This window comes from Myodes glareolus, chromosome 1 (assembly GCF_982192425.1).
Source record: "Myodes glareolus chromosome 1, mMyoGla1.1, whole genome shotgun sequence".
Taxonomy (NCBI): Eukaryota; Metazoa; Chordata; class Mammalia; order Rodentia; family Cricetidae; genus Myodes; species Myodes glareolus.
Window position 1 is genome coordinate 14703927 of NC_142026.1, and position 27905 is coordinate 14731831.

The 27905-nt window shown below is 46.0% G+C and overlaps 1 protein-coding gene across 1 annotated transcript in view; it reads right to left on the reverse strand.

The window, feature by feature from the left end:
* Nucleotides 1-641: 641 nt before the first annotated feature.
* Nucleotides 642-27905, reverse strand: part of Mreg (melanoregulin) — a 61642-nt gene continuing 34378 nt past the window's right edge. Inside the window, exons 3-5 of the mRNA XM_048459299.3 lie at nucleotides 5438-5528; nucleotides 3221-3384; nucleotides 642-2399 (exon numbers count right to left, since the gene is read on the reverse strand). Coding sequence (XP_048315256.3) covers nucleotides 2265-2399; nucleotides 3221-3384; nucleotides 5438-5528 — 390 coding nt within the window. The 3' untranslated portion in view covers nucleotides 642-2264. The remainder of the gene's footprint in view (nucleotides 2400-3220; nucleotides 3385-5437; nucleotides 5529-27905) is intronic.

Here is a 27905-nt window from a genome sequence, read left to right on the forward strand (position 1 = left end):
TCCATGAAATATGAACTTGAGTATTTGACTTGCTAGTTACAGGGTTTTTCCCTGATTGATGCCCACTAGAAGAAACAATTTTAATATAAAAATGCGTGCCCATCTACCACTTATCGCCACCCAGCACACAGAGATGAGAGGTGCTCAAGTGGTCCAGGAGGGATGACTGAAGGAGATCAGCCCTGCGGTCTCCTAACACATCTGCAGCCCCTGGGCCTGCAGGGACCCCTGTGATTTCTGAAGGGCCCACTTCAGTTTGTGCGAGGCTCTCCTACACTGCAGTGGCAACTCATATTAGCACAAATCCACTCCTTGTCTGGATTAGAGGTTCTTAAACCGGCCTGCCTCTCAGCCTCTTCGCCCTATAACTTACAGGATCATGGAAGGAGCCCTTCTCTTTTGTCAGAGATACAGCACGCATTCAACTCCAAGCCCATGCGGAAGTCTCTTAATTTCTTGGAGAAGCATTCCTGGGTAATTTCGTGCATTTTAATTACCACAGGAATAATTTTACCCTTACTTGTTCATTGCCAAAAATAAGAACTATGGCAATGGTTTATAATCCAGAGACACAGACAAGCTCATCTATTTTGACATCAAAAATGACAAAATTTGAGTACAGATATTAAAACAACACAACGTTCTAAAATTTCTTTTCTTTTATTGCTTATTTTTTTAAAGGTCCACAGAAGTGAGTGAAAATATCCAAAGGGCTAATTTCAAACAACATGAGACAGAGATTAAGCAGTAAATATTAAAAAAATAAAACTTTAGCTTACTTACTAAACGAGGGCGAATTCTCTGGAAACGAATCTGTTACGTTGGTCTACAATGCATTACTGAACGGAGGACATGTATTTCCTAGTAAATTTTAAACATGGAATACGTAAGCAAAAATGCCTTCTCAGCATATGAAATTATTCAAGTCACAACCCCCTGAACAGACTATACAAATTTGTTTTCAACCTGAAGTTAGAAGTGCAAAATCATTAAAAAATAAAAATATTTCTACTGTTCTCAGTAGTCGATTGACAAATCCTACAAGTCTTTAAAGGCTTTTCAACGAAATAAACCATGAACTCTTGGCAAGCTCCTTGCTGACGCTCTCGGGAAACTGGGCTTCTCTTCCTGTAGGCAAGCTGCACTGTTAGCATGGCTCCATTATGAAAAATCATGCTCAGACCGATGGAAGACCCAGCAGTGATCTATGTCAATATGTCACCGCCTACATAGCTGCAAGTCTGCACCACAAGGTCCCTGGGCAGGTACCACGTTCAGCTGATGAGTAGGAAACAGGTTCAAGACAGGAAGCAGAGGACAGACATTCCAGAAGCTAGTCTCCACAAAACGCCAAGGGCTTTGAGACTACAAACGGGCAACTGGGTAACTTTAATGCTAGGGATTGATGTTGAGGGTTTAGGTTGTTTGCGTCACAAATGAAGATACTTAGCTGCAGGAAGTTCTGCTATCTGGGCTGCGTGGCTACACATTCCTATCGCTTGGCTCACCTACGCTCCTAAATAGCCACGCCTGATGCTCAAATTGTTGCCCCAACCATCACCTGGGCTGCTTCAGGTGTTTCCAAATCAAAGAGAGGTCATACGAGGCCTAGAATTTTACAAAATTTGGGGCATTTTGTCTAGCATTACGTTTAATAACGATTACTTCAAAGTTGATGCAGGAATAAAGGAAAGGGCTCAGTTACACCTTTCTCTATTCTTCATGCTATTTTGTTGATTAGAACACATTAATGGAGCTGGGTGGTGGTGACGCACGCCTTTAATCCCAGCACTCGGGAGGCAGAGGCAACTGGATCTCTGTGAGTTCGAGGCCAGCCTGGTCTACAAGAGCTAGTTCCAGGACAGGCTCCAAAGCTACAGAGAAACCCTGTCTCAAACAAACAAACAAACAAACAAACAAAAAAAAACCCAAAAACAAAAAACACCAGTCCTCCACAGATGAATGAGGGTAGCTTATACAGCCAATGAGGCGATGAGTACTTGGAATCTGACCAGTCAAGAAAAACTATGCGCCAGTCAACTCTTTAACTTCCTTTCTCGATGAACAGTTGCCAGGTGTTTTAATGTAACCAGAGCATTCTCAGGCTAAGGCCCTGAGGAAGACCGCGTGTTTTATAGGATTCAGAATTGTGTCTGAGTGTAGAAAGCCGTCTCCTGGTTCACTTGCAACCACAGGCAGTGGTCCAGCTTTGGTAAATTGCGGTGTCATGGTGAAAGAACTCTGATCTTCTTCCGGGCCATCCTTTAGGGACTTGGAAACGGAAGGTAGTGCAGTTTTTTCTGGCCGTCTGCCAGGCATGGGATCCCTGGCTTCTTGGGGTAAGTTCGGCTGGCAATCTTAAAGAACTCCTCGGCAGCATCGAGCGCAATGAGACGGTCCTACAGTTAGAGAAGAGACGAAAGAAGAAGCTCACCACGTTGGAAACCGAGCTACACGGATGAGAAATTTTAATAAAAATAAAGCCTGCCCTAGAAATAATACCAAACAAGTAAAACAGTCATTAAAAAATTTCAAGACTCAGAGGCTTACCTCACCCTTTTACTTACCCAAGAGATTTTTCCACCAAAAATTTGTGTGTGTGAGTATATGTATGTGCAGGTGTGCGTAGGCCATGTATGTGTTCAGGTGGGCCAGTATGCACACCGTGTGCAAAGGTCAGAGTTTAACCTTCTGCGTTGTTCCTCAAGAACCACCCCACCTTTGTTGCACTATCTCTCGCTGGGAGCCTCCGGTATCCGCCTATTCTCTGTGTCCCGGCCCTGAGATCACAAGCGGCGCCACCATGTCAGGCCTCCAAAGTGGGTGCTGGAGGAAAAAACCCAGCTCTTCATGTTACACGACAAGCTAAACTCTAAACTCTCCACCTAAACTCCCCACCCAGCCCTCCCACCAATCTTTCCGATCTTAGGCAGGATAGCAACTTTGACTCTGACCGAATGTTGACACTTTCACCACACAGCAGAAATCATCTGAAAAACAACCTGGCCACAACTCGGGTCTCAACAGCTTTGGGCGGGATCCAGAAATCCTTCTCTTCAAAGCTTTCCCGGTGGCTCTGGAGCCATCGGTCATGGGTGCTTACAGTGGCATCACCATTGGCCACTCCGTCCTGGTGGAGCTGGTGGGGTTGTGATGTGGGGGTCCCAGAAATAACAGAAAAGGTCACCAAACGGGGCGATGAGGAAAGGCATCCACTTACCACAACCAAGAGATACCTCTCGGAGAGCTCCCAGCTGGCTGGGAAGATGGAGGTCTCCTCAGCCAGTTTCAGCAGCATCTCTCGGGCTTTTCTTGTGTTTTTAGAATCACTCATGGTGCTGAGTTTGGTCACTGACAGCAAAGAGTCGGCTTCCCTTTGGAAACCTAGGGTAGATATACAAAGCCCTTGTCTGAAGTCACCACTAGTGCCATCCCACGATACTATCACTGGGATTACTAAGAAGGAATCCAAGTGTGGATGCTGTACAGTAAAAACTAAAGTCAGAGGCACTACCGAGTGTGGTGGAGTATTAGTTTAAGATGTGTAACATTTGTTTATGCTGTGGAATGCTTGTTTAATGATGCAAAGATGTGTTGCATTCTTTTATGTTGCACTTATTTAACTCTGTGTGCTTTGCCTGCCTAAAAAACCTAATTGGTCTAATAAAAAGCTGAATGGCCAATAGATATGTAGGAGAGGATAGGCAAGGCTGCCAGACAGAGAGAATAAATAGGAGGAGAAATCTAGGCTTGGAAGAAAAACAAGAGGGGCAATGAGTGAGAAAAGGGAAAGGAGAGGAGGATGCCAGGGGCCAGCCACCCAGTCACCCAGCCAGCCATGGAGTAAGAAAGGAAAGAGAGTTATATAGAATAGAGAAAGGTAAAAGCCCAGAGGCAAAACATAGTTAAAGAGAACTGGATAATTTAAGTTAGAAAATCTAGCTAGAAACAAGCCAAGCTAAGGCCAGGCATTTGTAAGTAAAAATAAGTCTCTGAGTATGTATTTGGAAGCCCTCAGAAGAGCAAGCAGTTTTAAAAAAAAATGCTGGGCTGGAGAGATGGCTCAGAGGTTAAGAGCATTGCCTGCTCTTCCAAAGGTCCTGAGTTCAATTCCCAGCAACCACATGGTGGCTCACAACCATCTATAATGGGGTCTGGTGCTCTCTTCTGGCCTGCAGGCACACACACAGACAGAATATTGTATACATAATAAATAAATAAATAAATAAATAAATAAATAAATAAATGCTGCTTCCCAGCTCTGTGTAAGCAGGAGGCTCTTTACTTAAAACTATCTTTGCAGGGCGGTGGTGGTCACACCTTTAGTCCCAGCACTTGGGAGACAGAGGCAGGTAGATCTCTGAGTTCAAGGCTAGCCTGGTCTACAGAGTGAGTTCCAGGACAGCTAGGGCTGTCTCAGAAAAACAAAAGCAACAACAGAAAAACTTCTATTTTCATGTTTGTTCTTGCTGGCTCTTCCTTGTTCCCTTGTCCTTCTAGGAGGGAAGTCATCCTGACCCTGACTGCTCACTGCACCTGCCACTGTACTGTTCTAGAATCCTGCACCTCTCCCCGGCCTGCACAGTGACGTCACCTCCAGGTTGCTACATCTTAAAGCCCTGATCTCCTTCCTCATGGTAGTCTGGACAGCTGGTAAAAATTATTTTCCTAAAGATAGAAAAGAATCAAAGGATGAGACCTGCTCAGGCTGACTTACACTGCAAACTCCCAACCCACAGTAATACTGAATGAGTTAAGAGGGCAGAGTGTCCACCTTACCCCGCTATTCCCCAACTTAGCCAGCCAGGGCTTGCAACCTGGTATCCCGCCTCTGAAAATCTTTAATGCCACGGGTCATGTTATTTCAAAGTAGAATGATCAAGGACTTTAAAGGTGATTGTTCATTTCTGAACACTAAAGCGAGCTTATATGATGCGGGGATATAGTTACTCAACCGTAGTAAAATTAAGAAAGGCCATTATTCAGTGTCTACCATAATGTCAAGTGTATTTTCCCAACCTTGTAACTTTTCTTCCTTTTGCTTCTTTTAGAACTTTCTGCTGTGTTTAACTATCTCTTATAAACACTATTTCTTTCAACCTGTCATATCCAGAAATTACTACTTGCTCAGTCAACCCCCTCTAATTCGATCAATAAATAAAGACAAAACAGTAAACAGTAACACCCTGTGTTATCTCATACTTGGGGACAGATGAAGTAACATATGGCCAAGTAACATGAGCTTGGGAAAACAGAAATATCAAGGTTTATACTTGAGAGCATAAAAGCAAAAGTGAAGAACGAATCAGCATAAGGCAGTTTAATAGTCACTAATAGTCAGCGCTGGCGATCTTTCTGCAGAAGCCATGGTGGAAGCAGTGAGAAGCAATGCACGTGACTAGTTATTTCACCATTTCACAATCTCTTTCACACTCACCCAAGTCTTCGAGGATTCGCCTCCATCTGTTCCGCACTTCCCTGCGAATCTGCCGCAGGGTGTAGATATCATAGTTGAGTCTCTGCCACTCCTGCAAGAGATAAAATCCACCTTCACTAACAACCTCTGGCCCAAAACCTCTATCTCACTTCTGAGATGCATGTTGCTTCAACATGTGGTTCCTCTCTTCACTAATCTGAAACACAATCCTAAAAGAAAAGGAGGCGTGGATGAGACGGAGTTGACAAGAACTCTGCTGCCACCATTGAAGAATACGTCCCCTTCTGGGTGACATCATTTCTTTATTATTATTATTATTTTATTTTATTTTTTATTTTTTGTGACATCATTTCTAAACATGTTACTTAGACTCTCTGATTATCCATTTTCTCCATGCAGTGACCTGACCTGAAAAAATGGGGTTAGCAATAGTAAAAGTTTCCACGTAAGACTACTGTCAAGACTTAAAGTATAAAATATTAGGACAAGGGTTGTCTCAACAAGTAAAGTGCTTGCCACACAAGAGTGAGGACTAGAGTTCAGATCCTCAGCACCCAAGGCCCAGTTGGTGTAGAGGTCTGTCTAATTCTAGAACTCAGAGACAGAAATATGGGGTATAGGGGGAGTCCCCAAAGCCAGCTGGATAGCTAGACTAGCCAAAGTGGTTAGCTCTGGCTTTAACTGAGATACCCTGTACTATGAATAGGGTCGAGTGACTGAGGGAGACTGCTCATATCAGCACATACGCACATGCACACATACAACACACATGCACACGCACCACACATACACGTACATACTCACAACACACAGACATAAGCAAAAGAAGAAAAGTCAATGCCTGCCTACAATAAAGACCTAATAAAATCCATATATTGGGGCAATATATAGATGAAGAAACTAAGGCTCAAATAATTTGCGTGATGAATCTAATACATTCCAGGTAACAGATATCAAAAGTGGTGTTTGAACCTAAGTTTTACTCTAAAGCTCATTAAAAAAAAAAAAAGGCAGGACTCTACATCTCAGTGTGTTATTAGAATGATAAACAGATCCAGGACCCCCAAGCACCCCGATTCCTAGCCGTGTTTCCCACACCGTATCTTGGCATCACTCTTGGCAGGGTAAATTGCTCAGGTACACAGGGAGTCATTAAAAAGTTTCCATTCTTGAAAGTCCTCTACCAGCCTTCGGGTGATACGGGCATCACATAGACCACATCATATAGATCCTAACACAGAGTCACAGGTCTTCAGGGTCTAAGCTTTCTCTGAAGGCGTCCCAGGAATCTGCTTTCAAGGTGACATAGCTATCTGTAAAGAGCAATCATCTTAAGTGAACACCTTCTTCTTTCTCAGAAAAGACACCTGTCCTCACTCACGGCTTTAGAGAACATCATTTTAAATGTTGGATGCAAGCTATTTAATATTTTGACTCCTGTAACTGAAAGCTCCCTTCAAAACACACTTGCCTTGCAGATTGCCTTTCAACTTACATGCCTAGTTAAGAAAAATAAATTTAGCTGCCATTCACACGCTCCGAAAGATACCACTTTGAAAAAGAAAAGCTAACAAAATAAAGTGTGCTTTGTCATGGCTGCATTTTGGACTGGATCCGAGGACTGGTCATGCCCTGAGAAGAGAGCAGGCTTTCTGCTACCCTCTCTACGACAGGAAGTTGTGGATTTCCTATTCCCTTAAAAAAAAATTAAAAATAAAAAGATCCAAAGACGTGTGCACAAGTGTGTGACACAGCCAAAGGCACAGGGTGTGACGCAGCCAAAGGCACAGGCACAAGTGTGTGATGCCTAGGGTCAAAGACAAAGTCTTTGACTGTGACCTAGGGAGTGAGGGCAACCAAATCATCTGGAAGCTACACAAAGGACAGGGATGGCCCAACGGTTAGACCAAGGCTCCTCCAGAGGACCCAGATGTGCAGCACAGCACCACGCGGTGGCTCATGACCACCTCCAGCTCCAGTCCCAAGGGGCTCTGACGCCTTATCTGGCCTCTGGGGGCACTTGATGCACACGATCTACAGACATACGAGCAGACAAAGCACCGATACACCTAAAATAACGGGGTTTTTAAATTTTTAAAAATAAATAATATGTAATTCTGGCCTCATCTTGGCACCATATTAAAGCATACCTAGCGAACCCCTGCCCCAGACTGGATATATAGCAAAGGAAAAACTCGAGCAATGACCTTTCCGGTAGAGAACCTTACAGTCCTTAGGTGACCGCTCGGTACAACACACAGTGCTGAGCAGGACTGTCTGGGTTTGGGTCCAGCCCCACTGACAGGCTACCTCACTGCCTACGTATCATCTGCATTACGGCTGTAACACGGCCTACACCACAGCTTACCGTGAGGGTCAGTTGCTTCGATGGCCTTCAAACAGAAATCAGTACCCATCCTTCTTCGAGTCAGTGCAGATATAATTCAGAAACAATACTGATGGGCTGCAGAGATGGCTCAGCAGCTGAGAGAGCTCACTGCTTTTGCACAGGACCCGAGTTTGGTTACCGGCCCTAATGTTAGATGGCTCGTAACTGCCTGTAACTCCAGTTCCAGGGGAGTCTGGTGCCTTTGCCACCACGGGCACCTGCATGCAAGTACACATACCCACAGACATATGCTCATAATTAAAAATAATAAAAAATAAACATTTTGCTGGGTGGGGATGGTATATGCCTTTAATCCCAGCACTCAGGAGGCAGAGACAGATGGATCTCTGTGAATTCAAGGCCAGCCTGGTCTAGAGACCAAGTTCCAGAATGGCAGTCTCCAAAGCTACACAGAGAAACCCTGTCTTGAAAAACCAAAATAAGAATAATAATTAGTGGGCTGGAGAGATGGCTCAGAGGTTAAAAGCACTGACTGCTCTTCCAGAGGGCCTGAGTTCAAATCCCAGTAACCACATGGTGGCTCACAACCACCTGTAATGAGATCTGGTGCACTCTTCTGGCCTGCAGGCATACATGGAGGCTGAATACTGTGTATATAATAAATAAATAAATCTTTTAAAAAATAAGAATAATAATTAGTAAATAAATTTTAAAATGAACCTTTAAAAGAGCTGCTTTGCAAGAACCCAGAACCTTAATTTATGCAACAAACCACTAGGTGGCTTCACTAACTTGTGACTGAAGGTCTACTAAATTGTCTGGTGCTGATGCCCCTGACATGACCCTTTCCATGGATAGACAAAAGTTTTATTTTTATTTTTCAGAGTTAGAGGCACTGAAATTGCATGGATTCATATAAATTCAGTGTTGATAGTTAGCAATAGAAAAATAACTGGTAAGCGGGTGGCAAGAAGAGAAAGCCTTTGTTTGGGTCATCCAGATTCTGCTTTCTTCTATTGTCCATTATTCGCTATTTGACAATTCCCCCAGTAGAGAAACCACAACTCATGCAAGGCCGTAATTGGCCCTCAACATAAAAGTCCATATCAGAGGACCGATGTGGGCTGAGGAGGTGGCTCAGAGGTTAAGAGCACTTGCTCTGTTTGCAGAAACCTAGGTTTGGTTCTCAGGACCCACATGGCAGCCAACATCTGTAACTCCAATTCCAGGGGATCTGATGACCTCTTCTGGCCTTTGAGGGCACGGCACACACACGGCGCACACACGGCACACACACAGTACACACACGGTACACAGCCATACATGGAAGCAAAACACCCATACACACAAAATAAATAAATCTTGACACAGAGAGGGAAGGTATAAAAAAAGACTAAAAGGGCCAAAGATGACAAGCTGTAGGCCTTGGTCACAAGGGTTCCAGAGAGCCATGTTTTCAAAGCCAAGAGTCTCAAACCCCAGGCTGAGCTGTGGCTGGCGACCGCCTGGGTCCTGTACCGGGACAGCCACATGTTCTCCCTTTGCCTGCTACAACTCTTCTTACTGCTGCCAAACACTTTGAAGATAAAGGCTACTAGGGAATAACTTCTTACCTACCCACGATCTACTCATGAGCAAAAGGATCCTTGCCAGCTGAATGGTGACACAGCCTAGCATCCCAGCCTCCCCTTCTGTAAATAACCTGCCCTTAAGATTAATGGGATCAAGCTGGAGAGATGGCTCAGAGGTTAAGAGCTCTGGTTGCTGCTCTTCCACAGGTTCAATTCCCAGCAGACACATAGTGGCTCACAACCATCTGTAATGAAATCTGGTGCCCTCTTCTGACCTGCAGTCATTTATTATGACTGTGTACATAATAAATAAATAAACATTTTAAAAAAGCTTAGTAGGATCAAACTTTCACACATCCATTCATCTGCACATAAGATTATTATCTTTTTTAACACAATAATACCTAAAGTTCAGTTGGGGGGGGGAACCTCTAAAACAGAGGCTGGAGATGGCTCAGAGGTTAAGAGCACGGACTGCTCTTCCAGAGGTCCTGAGTTCAATTCCCAGCGGCTACACGGCAGCTAACTGTCTGTAACTCCAAGATCTGACACCTTCACACAGACATACATAGAGGCAAAAACAACAATGCGCATAAAATAAAAATAAAATCCAAAAAAAAATCTAAAACAAGTAGAAGCCTTGGTAGACTTAACTAAAATTTGGATTTAATAAAATAAGCAGGAAGAGGCGACTGAATTTCCCCTTCAGTACTTTAAATAACTCTAAATAACAGAGCGAAAGTGAGGGGAGTGAGAAATGATGGCATAAGAAACCCCTCCAGTTACATCTCTACATAACTGAAAAGACGTAGTCCCTCGTGGTAGGAAGGAGCAAGTTCTTGACGTACTTCTGTAACACTTCAATTTTAATGACTTACTTTTTAAGCTTGAAACGACTTGAAAATAAAAATTCAAGATCAGCTAAATAACCTTCACAAGAGAATTTCGTTCCACTGAGCACCAAACATTAAGTCTTATTTCCTTAGCTTGTGTTTATTTTCCTATAATTTCCAAAACAGTATACTGAGGTCAGTGTGCTGCGGTGGCCTTAAATATTAAGAATGCGTGAATTAGCAAAGATCGGGCAACAAGAATAATGAGGAAATTCCATGAAACACACCTAGGAACCAAGTCAAATGGAAAATTTGTGCTGAAACGAACACCTAGAGGCATTCATAACTATACATGTTTTTGGTTTCTCCTCTTCAGTTGTTGGCCAAATCCAGTTAGAACTAATTGATATTGATATGAACAACATGGAAGAAAGAAACAAAATGAAATCTCATGTCACTGTCTTCCAGCCTGGAGTGCCAAGAGCTGGCTGGGAACAGGAACACTGATTTCAGTTCCTTAGACCACAGGGTGGTTTGGACGCAAAGGGCCTGCATAGGCTCACTGGGAGTGGCATTATTGGAGGTGTGGCCTTGTTGGAAGCAGTGTGTTACTGTGAGGTCTCAGATGCTCAAACCAGGCTCTTCCTGCTCTCCGTGGATCAAGATGTAGAATTCTCAGCTACCTCTCCAGCATCACGTCTGCCCGAGCGCTGGCTAGCTCCCTGCCATGAAGGCAAGGGACTACACCTCTGAACTGTAAGTCAGCCCCAAAGAAATGTCTTCCTTTACAAGAGCCACGGTCACGGTGTCTCTTCACAGCAACAGAAACACTAAGATAGACCGTTTCTCCTGCGCAAAATCGAAGCACTGTATATCCGGGGCTGGAGAGCTGGCCTAGCAGTTAAGAGCACTCTCTGTTCTCGTCTGACTCTGTGGGCACCAGGTGTGCAGAGTGCACAGACATACACGCCGACGGGACACTCGCACATCAACACAAATTTTACAAAGCTTTAAACACTGTACTCTCTAACAAGCAGCTCCAGCCTTTGATACCACAATTCTACACTCTGTTTGTATAAATTTGCCACTTTAGAATCCAAACAAAGGTGAAATCAGGCAGCATTTGTCTTTCTGTGTCTGGCTTATCCCATTTAGATCCTAAAACAATAACCTCCATGTTCATTCACGCTGTTAGAATGGCAGGATCCCCTGACCCTGACACACACTCTTTGTTTTGTTTTTGACACACTCTTACTATGTAGCCCAGGCTGTCTCGAAACTAGCAATCCTCTGGTTTCCTCCTCCCGAGTTCCCGAGTGCTGACATTGGAACTGAGACACACTGTTCTCTACTGCTTTGGGGCCTTGAACCAAGGATGAGCATCCTCATTTGTATACATCACTGTTTGTCAACCTGTGGGTCATGACCCCTTCATGGGGACCCCCTAAGGCCAACAGAAAATAAATATATTTATATTACAATTCATAACAGAAGCAAAATCACAGCTACGATGCAGCAATGAAAACAATTTTATGGTTGGGGGTCACCACGATATGAGGAACTATTTCGGCATTAGGAAGGTTAAGAACCACTGCTCTACATTTAAATCCTACTTATCCTATGCCACCACCTCTTCCAGCTTCACTGAAAGTACTAGCTTCTCCCCTAGAACGCCCTCAGCAACTTTATGAACAGTGCTGTAGGTTTCCTGTCTATACGTTGCTACACTGGTCTGTGCAGGGTCTCTTTCACTGCCTTGGACACTAGAACCTGGGTTCATCCATATCCTAGGTAGTCCTCTGTACACGGTGCAGCCTACACTGGATTTGCTGAGTTCAACTGCACATAAGATGCATGAGGAAGCCAAGTTTTGAAGGTGATGGAGTCTCTTTTAAATCTAGAACATAGCACTCCATCCTCTAAAAAAAGCTACGTATGGGCGAGCCAGACAACTCAGTGGCGGAGGAAGAGTGCCATCTCTCACAAACTGTCCTTGGACTACCACATGTGCACGAGTGTATGTGCACATACATGTGCAATAAGTAAAAAAAAATAGTGTATACTATATACTCCTTTCCTATTTTGAACGAGGCAGATTTATATAAGAAGGTATTTTGACTCAATATATTTGAGAAGCAATGAATTCAATGAAGATAAAATAAAACCAAATAATCCATTAACCTTTCCACTCTGTGCCTAATCAGGCATTTGAGATTTGAAGGCTACTGTCCAGACCCGCCTCTTTCAGAACTAGAACTACCAAGGACACACTGTGTGCCAGGCAGGCCCTGACTTGCCCTCTACATTTGGCATCACATTCATAAGAAAACCCAAGAGGATTTGAAGCAGAAACCTGGTAGGTGAGAGTCTATGAAGTAAACAACTCACCTGATTAAGTAGGAAACCCACAAAAAGTCCAAGACTGTTTGCTTCCCAGATTCCTTATTTCTCAAAGAGCTGTCACTCAATCAGACCCAAATTTAGCCCACACTATTGTTCCTCCATCACCGATGTGGAATGGAAATGAGAATTCAATTAGATAGAATGTAAAACTTCCCAAAGATGTTCTTTGGTCTGGTCATCTGGGAAAAGAAAGCCCTCCTCTACTGGGGGGGGGGGGGGGGAGTAGGAGTCTGGGGGTGGAGACGGGATGGGGGGAGCGAAATGACAGTCAGGATGCAATATACGTGAGAAGAATTAGATAATAATAATGACAATAGTAAAAGAAAAAAGGCAGCCCTTCTCTGTTTTCAGGGAGGGGGTATCAAGGGGAGGGGAGAGAAGAGGAGTAGAGACTGGGGGGGGGGGGGACCGATCGAGATGTAATGTATTTGAGAATAAAATAATAACTCCATAGCTACTGAGAAACCTTGTATCGAAAAACCAAAACCAAATAATTATAATAAACCTGGGCGGTGGTAGTTCACGCCTTTAATCCCAGCACTCAGGAGGCAAAGGAAGGTGGCTCTCTGTGAGTTCAAGGCCAGTCTGGTCTACCGAGCAAGAGTTCTAGGGCGGACAAGGTTGTTACACAGAGAAACCCTATCTCAAAAAACCACCGATAAATAAATAACTAAAAATAAAATAAGAACGAAGGGTGGTCCTCCTCTGTTGTCTGCTGTCCACCACTATCCAGCAGCAGCAAGAAGATCAATGCAACCAGAGCTCATGCAACCTGCTCCGAGGGACACCCTGGGGAGACCCATCGAGGAAGGAGGGTGTCAGGCAGTCAATTATGCAAAGGGAGATCAGATCCCTGCACTAGCCAGTGTCAAGGCCACCTGGGCAGAAGGAGCATTGTCCCTCAGTGTTCTCAAGGCTTGCTTTCTCCGTCCATCAGACATGGCGTACAAGTGGGGAGGGTCGGATTCTATTTCATTGTTCCTAGACAGCTGGTGCACTCACAGCCATCTGCCTCTGCCTCACCCCAGATGGGACAGGCTCAAATGACAGAACACAGAAACCCAGTACATCAAAGGATACACATCAGCTTAGATGGCCCTCTAAAGAGGGCGTGCCAAGGAGTTCAGTCCAAGAGGGGTCAGTGTCCGGGAGTCTGGCACTTAGGCCTATGAGGGTTCCAGGACTTGTCTCCCCAACAGCTCTCAACATTTGGTGTTAGGGCCTAACCAGAGGAAGTTATTACAATGGGACACATTCTAAGAAAGGAGCACCTAATTGCTGGTAACCAGAGCTGATAGAGCAATGAGCCTTTTCAGCTGAGTAGGTCAACTTCTGATGAAGGCTTTGTTATCCTCAGCAGACCCCTCCTTCAGGGACAGAGGCAGTTCCTGACGCCGGAACTTCCCCTGGCGGAACTTCCCCTGGTGAGGCTCAGGAGACAAGCCTTCCAGCCTCGCTGTCTTCCAGATGGCCAGGTTCACACCCAGCTGAAGATGTTGCATAGCTAGGGGATGCATTCTCATGAGCTTGCTACAGTTAAAACCTCCCAGAGCAGCACAATGCCTGCACTGGTGTTTTAGGAATTTGTGAGTGGCTCAAAATGGTTGATACTGCTAACCCTTCATGCGGGCTTTTACAAGTGCCTGGTAGGCACCTGTCAGAGTCAGAGGACCCAAAGCATGCTAATGTCACCATGTTCTGAATGGGAAGAGCCATAAAATTTGATTATGCATATACAGAACGCCATTTTTTTTTCAATTTTCCTTACCTCTAGCCACTGTTTCCCGCACCCTAGACCACCCAGCTTTGTTAACCATAAATACTAAATCATATCCTTGAACAGAAATGGCCGAGGCTGCTCTCCTGACTCTACACACTTGGCTTCCTCATGAATAAGTCCTTCCTGTTTTAAAAAACTCATCATTTTGATGGGCGGTGATGGCGCAGGCGGTGGTGGTGCACACCTCTAATCCCAGCACGTGGGAGGCAGAGGCTGGCAGGTCTCCGAGTTTGAGGCCAGCCTGGTCTACAAAGTGAATCACAGGGCAACCAGGACTACTCAGAGCAACCCTGTCTAGAAAAACAAACAAATAAAAAAAGGAAAGAAGGAAGGAAAGAAAGCTCATCATTTTAATCCAGGCATAGCGGTGAATGCCTATAATCCCAGCACTATAAAGAGAGGCAGCATGATTGCTTCTATGGATGAGGGCTGCCAGGCACTGGGCCTAGTTGCATGAGCCTATCGGAAAAACAAACAAACAAAGCCCTCATTATTTCTGTGACTGACATGCTACATGGCAAGCAAAAGGAACCTGGTTTGGTAACGCTTGGGTCCTCGCTACTGATCTTTCAGAACTGGCTCCCTAAGAGGGACAGTTGAGCGGGTAAGGGTATTTGCCACTGTGCCTGATGATCTGAGTTCAGTCCCTAGAAGGTACAGGGCAGAAGGACAGTACCAACTCCTGGAAGCTGTCCTCTGATCTCCATGCAGGTATGAACCATGGCATGTATACACACACACACACACACACACACACACACACACACATATACATACATACACACAACAATTAACCAGTGAATAAATAATTCAGGAAAAAAGAGAACAGACTCCTTGCCAAGGGAAACTTGGTGTAACACAGCTATTTCTTCCAGGTCGGACCTGACCCCTTCCGCCACCTTACAGCTGAGCGCCTACGTGACATCAGGTCTGTGACATTTCTCCTGGAGGGAGGGGACAGGCTTAAGAGCCCCCTCGTAAAACTCAGAAGGCTCATCTCCCTTAGATTCCAGCTCTGACTATGTCAGAAGAAAACAATTGTCTGGGGTGTGTTTTCCTAGTGGTATGCCTACCGGGGTTACCCATCTCCTGTAATTAAGCCCGATAAACACATCAGTCCAGCAACCAGGACTTGGCCGGAATCCCTTCATTGGTCCATTGGCGCCCTCTCTGTCTAGGGTGAATAAACAAACATCTACTTACATCTCTTAAGCGGGGGGGGGGGGGGGGGGGGGGGGGGGGGGGGGGGGGGGGGGGGGGGGAGAATCACACAGCACCATAGTTTACGAGAATTCAGCACTGAAGGCCTCCAGGCCTTGCATGCTGCCGTACCACCAAGGCCCTGAGGTCCACCCAAAATAATGTCACCCTTCAAAAATGAATAAAGAAAAACTCTGAAGCAGGTTGTATCCATGCCATTCAGAGGCTCAGGTGACAAACACCACCCTTGGATTACTGCTTTGGAACACCTTGCATTGGCACACCTTGCCCCAGTCACTCAGTCACGCCGCCTGTACCCATCTGCTTCCACCTAGGAAAGGTCAAAGGCAAATGCTGAGCAGGGCTTTTCCCCACTCCCTTTGTTTATTTTGACTCCTTGCACCTCCTCTGGAAACACAACACTGTGGTCCAAGGCCTCTGACCTAATTCCTTATCTGGCTTTAACCAGATTAAGCCAATAGCTCACAGCTCTTACCACTGCCGAAGTACGCCATCAAAGCCCTGGAAAGGAAACCCTAAGCAGGACAAGGCTAGCTCGTTTTGTCTAATAGGTGGCGTTTCAGGCCACATAAGGCTTCAGGGCTCCAGCCCAGAATGTGATTTAGCTGATGCTGCCAGGGGAAGCAGTGTTGTCCAGGAGTCATGAGTGAGTACTGGGCAGCTACTTGGAACCATCCCAAGAGTTCCGAGACTCCCGTGACCGCACAGAAAATGACAACAGGCTGCGGCCACCAAAGGCAAAGGAGAAGGCTAAATTCCTGCTCACCGTGAGGAGAGGAAGACGCGCTATTTCCAGGAAGGTAGAAATAGGTCGCTTCACACAGTTACCTGAAGAATGTACCATAAGGGGCTGCAGAGATGGCTCGGCAGTTAAGAGCACTGTCTGCGCCTGGCAGCGGTGGCACACGCCTTTAATCCCAGCACTCCGGAGGCGGAGGCAGAGGCAGGCGGATCTCTGTGAGTTCAAGGCCTGCCTGGTCTACAAGAGCTAGTTCCAGGACAGGCTTCAAAGCGACAGAGAGACCATGTCTGGAAAAAACAAACATGCAAAAAAAAAAAGCACTGGCTGCTCTTGCAGGGGACCCGGGGTTCAATTCCCAGCATCCATAGCAGTCTGTAACTCCAGTTCCAGGGGATCCGACACCCTTACAAAGACACAAATGTAGGCAGGACACCAATGATTTTTTTATTATATAAAAAAATAAATAAATCTTAAAAATAAATAGATCTAAAAGATAAAAGAATGGGCCATGCTAAAGGCCGCTTCAAAGACTTTCAATGTATGGTAGACTGTGGGAGGCTACTTACGTGGCACTTAGCTCATACTCGGAGCTACAGACAGTGGGAGGCTACTTACAATAGCACTTAGATTACACTCGGAGCTACAGATGGGGCAATGTAAAGCATACTGGAAGATATATTCAAATCGTATGTTTAGTGTTGACAGATGTCAGCATCTGAAGATGCTCAAGTCCCCCATATAAGACCGGTGTGGCATTTGCATATGACCTCGGGTACTTAGGGCCTCCCCTTACAAAGCCTGAAGACGGACGTGACACTCCAGCTCGAAAGTAAAAGAACCAGAGTAAAAGATGCAGAGACAGCACTGGTTTCACCTGGGAATTCGCTGCTAAAACACCTGTTGATCATTACCCAAGTAGTTCCTGACACAGACAGGTGTGTTCTCCTTATCAACCCAATTAGGAGCGGCCTGTTAGTTCTGGAGACGCAGCCGTGTCTGGTCCAGGAGACCTTTGCCTCCTCCGCTATCTGCTTTCCTGTCAACACGGTCGGTTCTCATCAACTCAAAGCCCGTAAGACAATTACTGTGGATTTACATCCCAGAGATATGAGGGTCAAGGGTGAGATCACAGTAACCTAAGATGGAGTGCATTTTAATATACTTGGGAATTAGAGATTATTGACTTTTAAATTTTTTCATGCAATATTTTGATTATATTCTTTCCCTTCCCCAGACCCCCTTGACCTCCCTACCAACCCAACTTCATCTTCTCTTCCTTCCTTCTCTCTCTCTCTCTCAGAAAAAAAAAAAAATAACAACAACAAAAATTGAAAACAAACTAACAATCAAAAATCAGCAAGACAAAAAAGATCAACACAAAACAAAAAGTACACAACACACACACACACACACACACACACACACACACACACACACACACACGGAGTCCCAGCCAGGCAGGGGTGGCGAACATCTTTAATCCCAAAACCCAGGGGCAGGTGAATCTGTGAGTTTGAAGCCAGCCTGGTCTACAGAGTGAAATCCAGGACAGTTATATAGAGAAACCAAGTCTCAAAAACCAAAAAATACGGAGTACATTTTGTGTTGCCCAACCACTCACAGGACTGGGCCTTGTCCTAGAGTGTGGTTGATATTCCCGTGACACTCCACTAGGGAAAACGGATTTTTCCTTTCCTAGCAGGCGCAATTGCAAATAGCTTCTTGGTTAGGAATGAGGTTTTGTTACTTCCCCTTCTCAAAACTGGGATTTGGGGTCTGGCTTGAACCTGTGCAAGTCTTGTACAGGCAGGCCGTCATAGTCTCTGCGAGTTTATACGTGTCGGTCCTGTTGTGTCTGAAAGATGATGTTTCCTTGGAGTCATCCACCACCTCTGGCTTTTACAATAAAAATTAGGGTTTTTTTTTAGAGGGCTGGAGAGATGGCTCAGTGGAATAAGAGCACTGACTGCTTTTCCAGAGGACCTGGGCTCAGTTCTGAGCACCAACATGGCGGCTCACAGCTGTCAGTAACTCCAGGATCCAACACCTTCACATAGATATACATGCAGACAAAACACTAATGCGCGCATGCACATGTGTGCATGCATGTGTGTAATTTTTTCCCGGGACAGGGTTTCTCTGTAGCTTGAGCCTGTCCTGGAACTCGCTCTGTAGACCAGGGTGGCCTCAACCTGCCTCTACATCCCAAGTGTTGGGGTTAAAGTCATGCACCACCACTACCTGGCTAAAAATTTTTTAAAATATTAGTTTTTCAATTTGGACTAATATTATATACTGGATCATTGTATCAAGGGTTTATTCAAAGGGAAAAAAAATCAGTAAATGAAAAATATACTATAAATGAAAAAAATCCCAAGATTTTCATTCTAAATTCCCTCCAAATTACCATTATCAGGGTGCTTGAGGAGCCTCTCACCAAGGGGTCATTTTTGTACCCTTTTCAAATGAAAATTAAATCACATGATCATCCAGGCAAGTCTGCCCCACACCAAGCCTAAGCGGCCTCAAGTAGAGCCCTGCAGGTTGCTCTTCTTATGCCAGAGCCAGACACCAAATGCTTTGGCTCCCAGTCACAGGAACTCCACTGCCACTACTGAAAGCAGCCACAGAGTAGGAAACAAACAGGTGGGACTGGGTTGAATAAGACTGTTTGCAAAAACAGCTGGCAAACTGGGAGACACAGCAAGCAATGCTCAAAGCTACTTTTTACTGTTTACTCTAAAAGATGCCCCCAACTGGGTAGACCAGATGGCTCAGCAAATAAAAGCACTTGCAAACTTGATGACCTGTGCTCAATCCCCAGATCCCACAGTGGAAAGAGATTCAATTCTGACCTATACACACACACACACACACACACACACACACAAATAAGAATTCTTCCATTCCAAATTTGTACTGGCCTATTAATAAGTAGTAAGTTAATTTTTTCCCCTAAAACATAATCTCTCTTTTGTAGAGCCTGCACTACGGGATGGTATGTGAGCCAGGAACTAGGCTGGAGATTTAAAAACATACACACACAGACAGAGACTCAAGGACAGAGACACAGGGACACGGATCATCCTTGAAACAAGAATGCCTCAAGAATGCCCACTTTATACCCACAGGGCAGGAAACCCTGACTGCTCTTAGGGATGGAGAGGGAGGAGGAGAGGGAGTGGGAGGGTGTTGGGAGGGGGGCGAAAATGGAAACTTTTATAATTTAATAAACTTTGAAAAAAATTTAAAAAAAAAAGAATGCCCACTTTATTGTGCTCAGGGGCAGCTTATATAGGGCTCTGGCCACGCCCCAGCTCTCGGGATCTTTTAGCTGCAGACCCACCAGCCTGCCATCAGGGTGCTCAGAGCAGCTGCGAACACAGGAAAACAAGTTGTTTTGCTCAGAGCAGTTACAAGCATAACAAGTTGTTTATAAGAAATTCAGGGTCTGGGGGTCCACAGCCCCCAATTCCTAAGAGTATCAGACCTGAATTTTAAAGGGACCTCTAGCGACTCAACACCACTGTTTTTAGGACCGAGTGGGACAGGTTCCACAATGATCTCTAGGGAGCTGCCTAACACGGCGAAATCTAGGCTGTGGCCCCATTTCAACCACAGCTGCTGTCATTTTATCAGTTTCGGGGTAGGTCTCACCTGGGGGTGAAAAGCAGCAGAGATAATACCAAAACATAGCCTGGAAACCACAAATATAAGCCAAAGCACTGGCCGGCGGCCACAATCTCAAAGACAGCGTGAAAGATGCTTTAGGGGAGTCAGGAATAGAGAAGAAAGTGACTCTTTCTCGGATGCGTCTCACTTGCTTTGACTCTTCCAGAAGCCTACAGCCATACTCTCGGGTATATCCTACATCCGTGTGCCTCTTTCTCTTGACCTTCATGATTCACAATATATTAAAATATCTTTATATTTTTATTAAACCCCAACTCAAAAGAAAAAAAAAGAACTGTGATGTGACATACCTCAGAGTGTTCCCTCTCACAAGTTGACGTTCTGTTCTAAGTCTCGGGGTGTCAGTACAAAAAAAAAAGTACAAGCTTCCTGTATCCATTTTTTTTTATTTATTTACTTATTATGTACACAGTGTTCAGCCTCCATGTATGCCTGCAGACCAGAAGAGGGCACCAGATCTCATTACAGATGGTTGTGAGCCACCATGTGGTTGCTGGGAATTGAACTCAGGACCTCACGAAGAGCAGTCAGTGCTCTTAACCTCTGAGCCATCTCTCCAGCCCCTGTATCCATTTTTTAAATGTATTTTTTTCATTATATGTAAACGTGCATGTGCATGGGGGGGGGGGGTCTGCGCGCGCAGACCGTGTGAGTGCAGGAGCCCACAGAAGTCAGCAGAGAACATCAGATACCCTGGAACTGGAGTTACAGGCAATTAAAGCCATCGTGTAGGTGCTGGGAACGGAAACCAGGGTCCTCTACAGAGCAGTAAGCATCCTAGACGCAGGGCATCTCACCAGCCCTGTATCAGTACGTCTATACCATCTCGGTAAGCCTTGGTGTCTACACAGTGGCATAAAGAGGGACAAGACACCTGGACAAGTAGGGCATTGCTTTAGAGCAGCGGTTCTCAACCTGCAGGTCATGACCCCTTTGGGAGGTGGAATGACCCTTTCACGGGGGTCACCTAAGACCATCAGAAAGCACATGCATCTACATTACAATTTTTAACAGTAGTAAAATTACAGTTATGAAGTAGCAACAAAAATAATTTTATCGTTGTGGGGTCTCCATAACATGAGGAATTGTGCTAAAGGGTCGCAGCACTGGGAAAGTTGAGCAACAAGGCACCAAATTTAAGGGGCTCACAATTTTTTCACAACGAGCACTAAGCCTGCCTGCCTTTTGTCCCGGAGGTAGGCCCTACCTCCACTTCCCAAGGCTAGAAAACACAGTCCTAAAAAACACAGCCCAGGATCCCGGAAAACAAAGCACTGTCACGACCTGACACCGCTCTTACCCTTAGCAGATCCCAAAAGCAGACCCTGTCTGTGTCTGACTGATACGTTTTACTGGCATGCTCACCATCATGGGTTGAATTGTGTCCCCTCAGCATCATAAGCTGACATCTCAATTCCCAGTACCTTAAGTGTGGCCTCATTTGAAGACAATGTCTTACAGAAGTAATTAAATAGGGACGGGGTATACAGGAGGGTCCTATTCCAATGAGATTATATCCACACAGAAAAGGAAGTCAGGACACAGAGCGAGCTGCACACAGAGGAAGGAAGACACAGGGCAGGATGACATGTAACATGTCTGAGGAGAGGATCTTGGGACAGATTCTCTCTAGGAGCCCTCAGAAGAAACCAGCCTTTGATCTCAGACTCGGGGCCTACACAACTCTGGGAGAATACATTCCTGTTGTTAAAATCACCTAGTTTGGCTGGGTGGTGTTGCTGCATGCCTTTAACTCCAGCACTCAGGAGGAAGAAGCAGGTGAATCTGTGAGTTCAAGGCCAGCCTGGTCAACAGAGTGAGTTCCAGGACAGCCGAGAACTCTTGTCTCAAAAAACAAAAACAAGGGCTGGAGAGGTGGCTCAGTGGTTAAGAGCATTGCCTGCTCTTCCAAAGGTCCTGAGTTCAATTCCCAGCAACCACATGGTGGCTCACAACCATCTGTAATGCGGTCTGGTGCCCTCTTCTGGACTGCAGACATACACACAGACAGAATATTGTATACATAATAAATAAATAAATATTTAAAAAAAAAAAAAGACCCAGTTCATGAAACTTTGTACAACAGCCACAGTGAGCTAATGTAGTCACTGAAATCACTAAGTGTCTCAAAGCCATCTGTGAAGTGTGAGCTTCCTACCTTAAAAACCAGGCCTCTGCAACCTGGTTCTTACTGAGCGTCACACAATACTGCTCCGGATCTGAGCCAGTTCCCACCCTTTACTGGAAAACTACATATTCTTGGTGCCTTCTAATTTGTTCATTAATCAAAAACACCGGCCTTGTAACACTCAGCATATAAGCGAAAGCGTTCTGTAAGAAGCACACTGCCCGTGCTATGGTTTTCAGCATGGTTTGTCCCCCCCCCCCCCCCCCCCCCCGAAAGCTGCGCTCAAGTTTAATTGCTAATGGAACAACAGTTCCGAATGTGCTGGGACCTGCAGGAAGTGATTATGTCATCAGAGCGCCGCTCTCACGAAAGGATAGAGATCTCAAAGGACTGAATTCGAGTATTAATTATTTTTCTGTTACCGTGATAAAATGCCATGACCACGGCAACACACATAAAAGATACGAGCTCATCACGGAGGGGAGGTATGGCGGCGGGAGCTTAAAGCTGAGAGGTCAAACCCTCAAACGGCAAGTTCAAAGGAGAAAGAGAGGGAAATGGAAGTAGGGTGAGGCCATAGGTCATATACTCTCAAAACTCCCCCCGGGGATCACCTAACCCTCCGCAAACAGCACCGCCAAATGGGAACCAATCCTGTGGAGGGCATTTCGGTCAAACCACTACAATTAGTTATCTCAGAGAGGGCTACTATAAAGTGAGGGCGTCCCTCGTGCGCTGTTCCTCTGCCACGAGCTGAATTGGCACAGGCTCCCGTCGGGGCCATGTTCTTAGAGTTCCTCCTTTGCCAAGCCATGAGCCCAAATAAAATTCTTTCTTCTGCCTATTACCAGATATTCTGTTCGGCAACAGAAAACAGAACGAGACAGTGAATGTTAACTGTCAGGACAGAAGCATAGTGTCAGCTTCCACGACTGGCTAAAAAAGCAACAGTGTGCGCGGCCACCCGCACCTGGAAGGAGGGGTACGCTGGGAAAGAGTCCCTCCGAAATGTTTCGGTGGGCACACCACCCCTCCTTGTCTCCACACAGCTAAAGTATCACTTTAAACGGGTAAGAGCTGCAAACCAGGGCAGAGGTTAAACCATTTAAGTGGTAGCATATGGGGCTGGCGGGGCAGCCGAGCAGGAGAGAAAGGGCGCCTCCTGCTCTTTCCGGGGGCCTGGGGTTAGTTCCCCGCACCCACATCAGGGAGCTCGCGATTCCCTGTAAATCTAGTCCCAGGGAATCGATGCTCTCCTAGCCGAGCAGAAGAGAAAGGACGCCTCCTGCTCTTTCCGGGGGCCTGGGGTTAGTTCCCCGCACCTACATCAGGGAGCTCGCGATTCCCTGTAAATCTAGTCCCAGGGAATCGATGCTCTCCTAGCCGAGCAGAAGAGAAAGGACGCAGAAAGGACGCCTCCTGCTCTTTCCGGGGAACTGACCCCGTCAGGGAGCTTGCGATTCCCTGTAAGTCTAGTCCCAGGGAATCGATGCTCTCCTAGTGACCAGGTCCTCACCATGTGACAAATGAGAAGGCCACATAAAGATGGGGACGGACAAATACGGGTGAAGATGTCCTGGGCCATAGGGGAACAAAGAAGAAAAGGACAGACGGCCTGAGCAGAGGCTCAGCTCTCTGCCGTCCTGTTTGGCTCTGCCCTTGACTGTCTGCAGCTAGACAGTCAAAAGCGGTGGGAAGCAGCGGAAACAGAAGACAAGAACTGCCCTTTAGAAAGTGGGGCAGAGAGGCAGATGGGGTGAGTGGGTGCAGGACTCTGTTGCAGAACCAACCAAGAATCTGCCAGGGAGAGGGGGGCCCCAGTTCTCAAATTCCCTGCATGGTCTATCAGATGAGAAAGGCATCCTGGGCACCCCCGAGCTGACCGGTCTTCCCTTACCACCTCAGAGACCTGTCAGATGCTGTCTCTGCTCAGTGCCTTGACCTCCAACCTCAGGTCTCCATCCCAGGGAATCCTGGACCCCAAGCTTCTGGCAGGGTTCAGAAGGGGGTGAAGCGGTTTCAACTTTAATCCAAGGAAGGCCCCACGGTTGCCATGGTAACCTTACCCACGGTGGGTCTCGAAGCCCAGCAAGAAAGCACTGAGCAGATCAGACTCTTCACATTATACATGAATGTGGACAACAAGCTCAGTTTCCTCTCTCAAAACTGCCGAGTGGCAGCCCTATGTGGTGGGATATTGTGATCACATTCTGACACTTCCAAGACTGCTAATGAAGTCTGCGTTGAATCAGAGGGCAGAGCTAGCGATTAGCCGACCAAAACGAGCCATAGAGGTTTTGGAGGACCGAGGAACAGATAGACACAGGAAGTAGCGGGGCATGACTGCACACTGTAGCTCCCCAGCCCCACTAAAAAAGTACTGAGACTTACCCACTTTATACAGAAAAAGGACATGCACAGTATGATGCGACTTAGTTTCGCAGGCCCCCAAGGGATGTCTAGATTCAGTCACAAACCACAATGCAACAGATTCGTAGCCATACCTTTTGCACCTATTTTCCCTCTGGTAAGGTCAACTGAAGCTATCAAAAAAAAAAAAAAAAAAAAAAAACCGGGGTAAAAAATGAAGCTGAACCGCATTCAGCTGCGCACATGAACAAGTAAGAAGCAGTGACTATGACTATAGACATGGCGACTTCCACCACAGCCCTCAGGACGGCTGGCCAGGGTGGAAGGGTGGATCTCCTGGTTCTCAGTCTTAATCAAACGCAGCACAGGCAGCACTAACAACCTGTGGCCCCAGCGCACACTTCCTGCAAGCTCGCAGCAGAGGACAACAAAACAAACACTTTGCTTAGGGAAGACGGAACTAAGTCGTCTGAACTCAGGTCCACAGAAAATTGCCCCAAGTGTTTTGATAACAATGACAAACTAGTTTAAAAAAAAAAAAAAGAGCTGGGGTGTGACTTTTCCTCCTCACCTGACGCGTAATTAAACTTGGCAATTATTTCTCGAGACTACAGGGCCTGCTTCTTACATTGCGCAACCGCAGAGTGACACGGCTTGCTTCCGCGCTGAAAACAACACCGCCACGCATAACACGCAGGGATGGAACCACAGGTATCCAGGAGCTCCCCCACCCCCACCCAGACACTCCCCTTCACCGGCACACTGGGGAGCTGAAGGCTGGGGAGCAGGTCTCCACCCCCACCAGAACTCATTGCCCACACAGGTGTGATCAAAGCCCGCAAACGAGCCACGCGGCTCTCACGGAGAGCTCTTCAGAACCCTTGCGTGATTCCACAACTGGGCCACACTGACACCAGCAAGTCCCGGTGTGTCAGTACCCAGGGCTCTCAAGAGTTCCATGCAATTAAGAGCCAATTTCATTTCTCCTAATAGGAGCAAGACCAACAGAGGGCAGGAGTCGGGGGCAGGGATGTTTACGAGGCAGAGTGCAGCAAAGGCAACAATAAAGCTCAGGTGATGTGGCTGGCGTCGGAAGATGACGTAACACCGCAAAGCCAAAGGTGATTGCTGGCTTCTCGTGCTCTCAAACCAGTCCAGTTGGGAGGAATTCCACAAGCCTGCTTCCACAGCTCCTGAACACACACCCTCCCCTACACCTGCGCTTTCCCAGTGCACCTACAGCAAAGCAAACAGTTTAAAATTTCATTTAAATAAAATCTACGCATACAAAGTAACACACCTGAAATGTATCCGAACACTAAGAATGTAAGAAAACAATAAGGCCAAAAAGTAAATGTCTCCACTGTGTAGTATCATCTATATGTTTTTTTTACTCCAATGAGATAATCACACCTATCCATCTAGTAATCAAACAAAACTACCTTTCCCAGAAGTACCCATAAATCCCATCTCATGGCCTGTCAAGCTGCAGACCACCTACTAGTTAGTATAGCTATTTGTGATATGATGCACTAACCTGTACTTTCATTGGATAGATTTACTTTGCAAAACAATGTGATCAGAGGCTGGGAAGATGACTTGGGGGCGTGGTTTAAAGTGCCTGCTGCACTTGCAGGAGGCCCTGAGTCTAGATCCTCATCACCACGTACAAGCTGGGCATGGTCTGTCAAGAAACCCAGATATAAGTGAACAGATATAGGTAGAGTCTGGCCACTGAGCTCCAGGGATCCTGTATCTCTGTCTCCTCATTGCTGGGCTCACAGGCACAGCCACCACGCCCAGCTTTTAAAATGGGAGCTGGGGCTCTGAATCTGATCTTCAAGCGTGCATAAATAGTTCTTTTACCCTCTGAGCCATCTTGCCAGTCCCCAGAATATCTGACCAAACGCCTGTACATTGTAGCCCAGATACTTTGACACATAAAATTAATCTTAGTGAAAGAAATGAAGAAAAAAAGAAAGAAGGAAGGAAGGAAGGAAGGAAGAAAAAATAAAATAAGGTACTGTTATACAGAGAAACCCTGTCTCAAAAAAAAAAAAAGTGGATCTCTGAGTTCAAGGCTAATTTGATCTACAGAGCAAGATCCAGAACAGCCAGGGCTACACAGAGAAACCACCTCAAAAAAATAGAAAGAAAGAAAGAAAGAAAGAAAGAAAGAAAGAAAGAAAGAAAGAAAGAAAGAAAGATTAAAGTGGCCAGACATGCTGGTACACGCCTTTAATCCCAGAGCTTGGGAGGCAAAGGCAGGCCTGGTCTACATAACAAGTTTCAGACCAGTCAAGATTAGAAAGCATCAAAAAACAGAAAAATAAAATAAAATGAAGCACAAATGAGGAGGAGACCAGCAGCACTAATTCTAAAATCAGGCCTTCCCTATCATTTTGAACAAGATGAACTGATACACAGACACAGCAGCCAGGACTCGAGCTCCTCCGGGACACGGAGACAGCCGTCATATTGTCACCGTTCCCCTCGCTACAATATCCTAGACAGTCGTCATATTGTCACCGTTCCCCTCGCTACAATATCCTAGACAGCCGTCATATTGTCACCGTTCCCCTCGCTACAATATCCTAGACAGCCGTCATATTGTCACCGTTCCCCTCGCTACAATATCCTAGACAGTCATCATATTGTCACCGTTCCCCTCGCTACAATATCCTAGACAGCCGTCATATTGTCACCGTTCCCCTCGCTACAATATCCTAGACAGTCGTCATATTGTCACCGTTCCCCTCGCTACAATATCCTAGACAGCCGTCATATTGTCACCGTTCCCCTCGCTACAATATCCTAGACAGCCGTCATATTGTCACCGTTCCCCTCGCTACAATATCCTAGACAGCCGTCATATTGTCACCGTTCCCCTCGCTACAATATCCTAGACAGCCGTCATATTGTCACCGTTCCCCTCACTACAATATCCTAGACAGTCGTCAAGCGGCCGCCACACGCTGGGGTTTTCTGAAGTTGGAACATGCCTCACGTTGTTTTCCTGTAAAACTCTGTGCCTGTACGTTAATCAGAACGGCCTGGTTATCTCTGCTGAAATTTATAATAATGACCAGAAGTATGCAGTTCTCGGCCCTGAGTTGACAGACTGGTCTATAATCAACACCGACTGAAGCCCGTTTCTCCTCAGACAGCTGTGAGAAGCCTCGCATTGCATCCATGACAACAGCAGGCAGGCAGGCAGGCATCTCTGATGCTCTCAGTTCTCGGGACAACTAAAGCTAATGCTAAGGTCACTGGAGACTTAGCTTGATGTCATTGCCCAGTGCTTCAGCTGGCTATTGGTTTGGTTGGTTGGTTGGTTAGTTGGTTTTTCAGAAGCATAGTTCTCTGTGTAGCCCTGG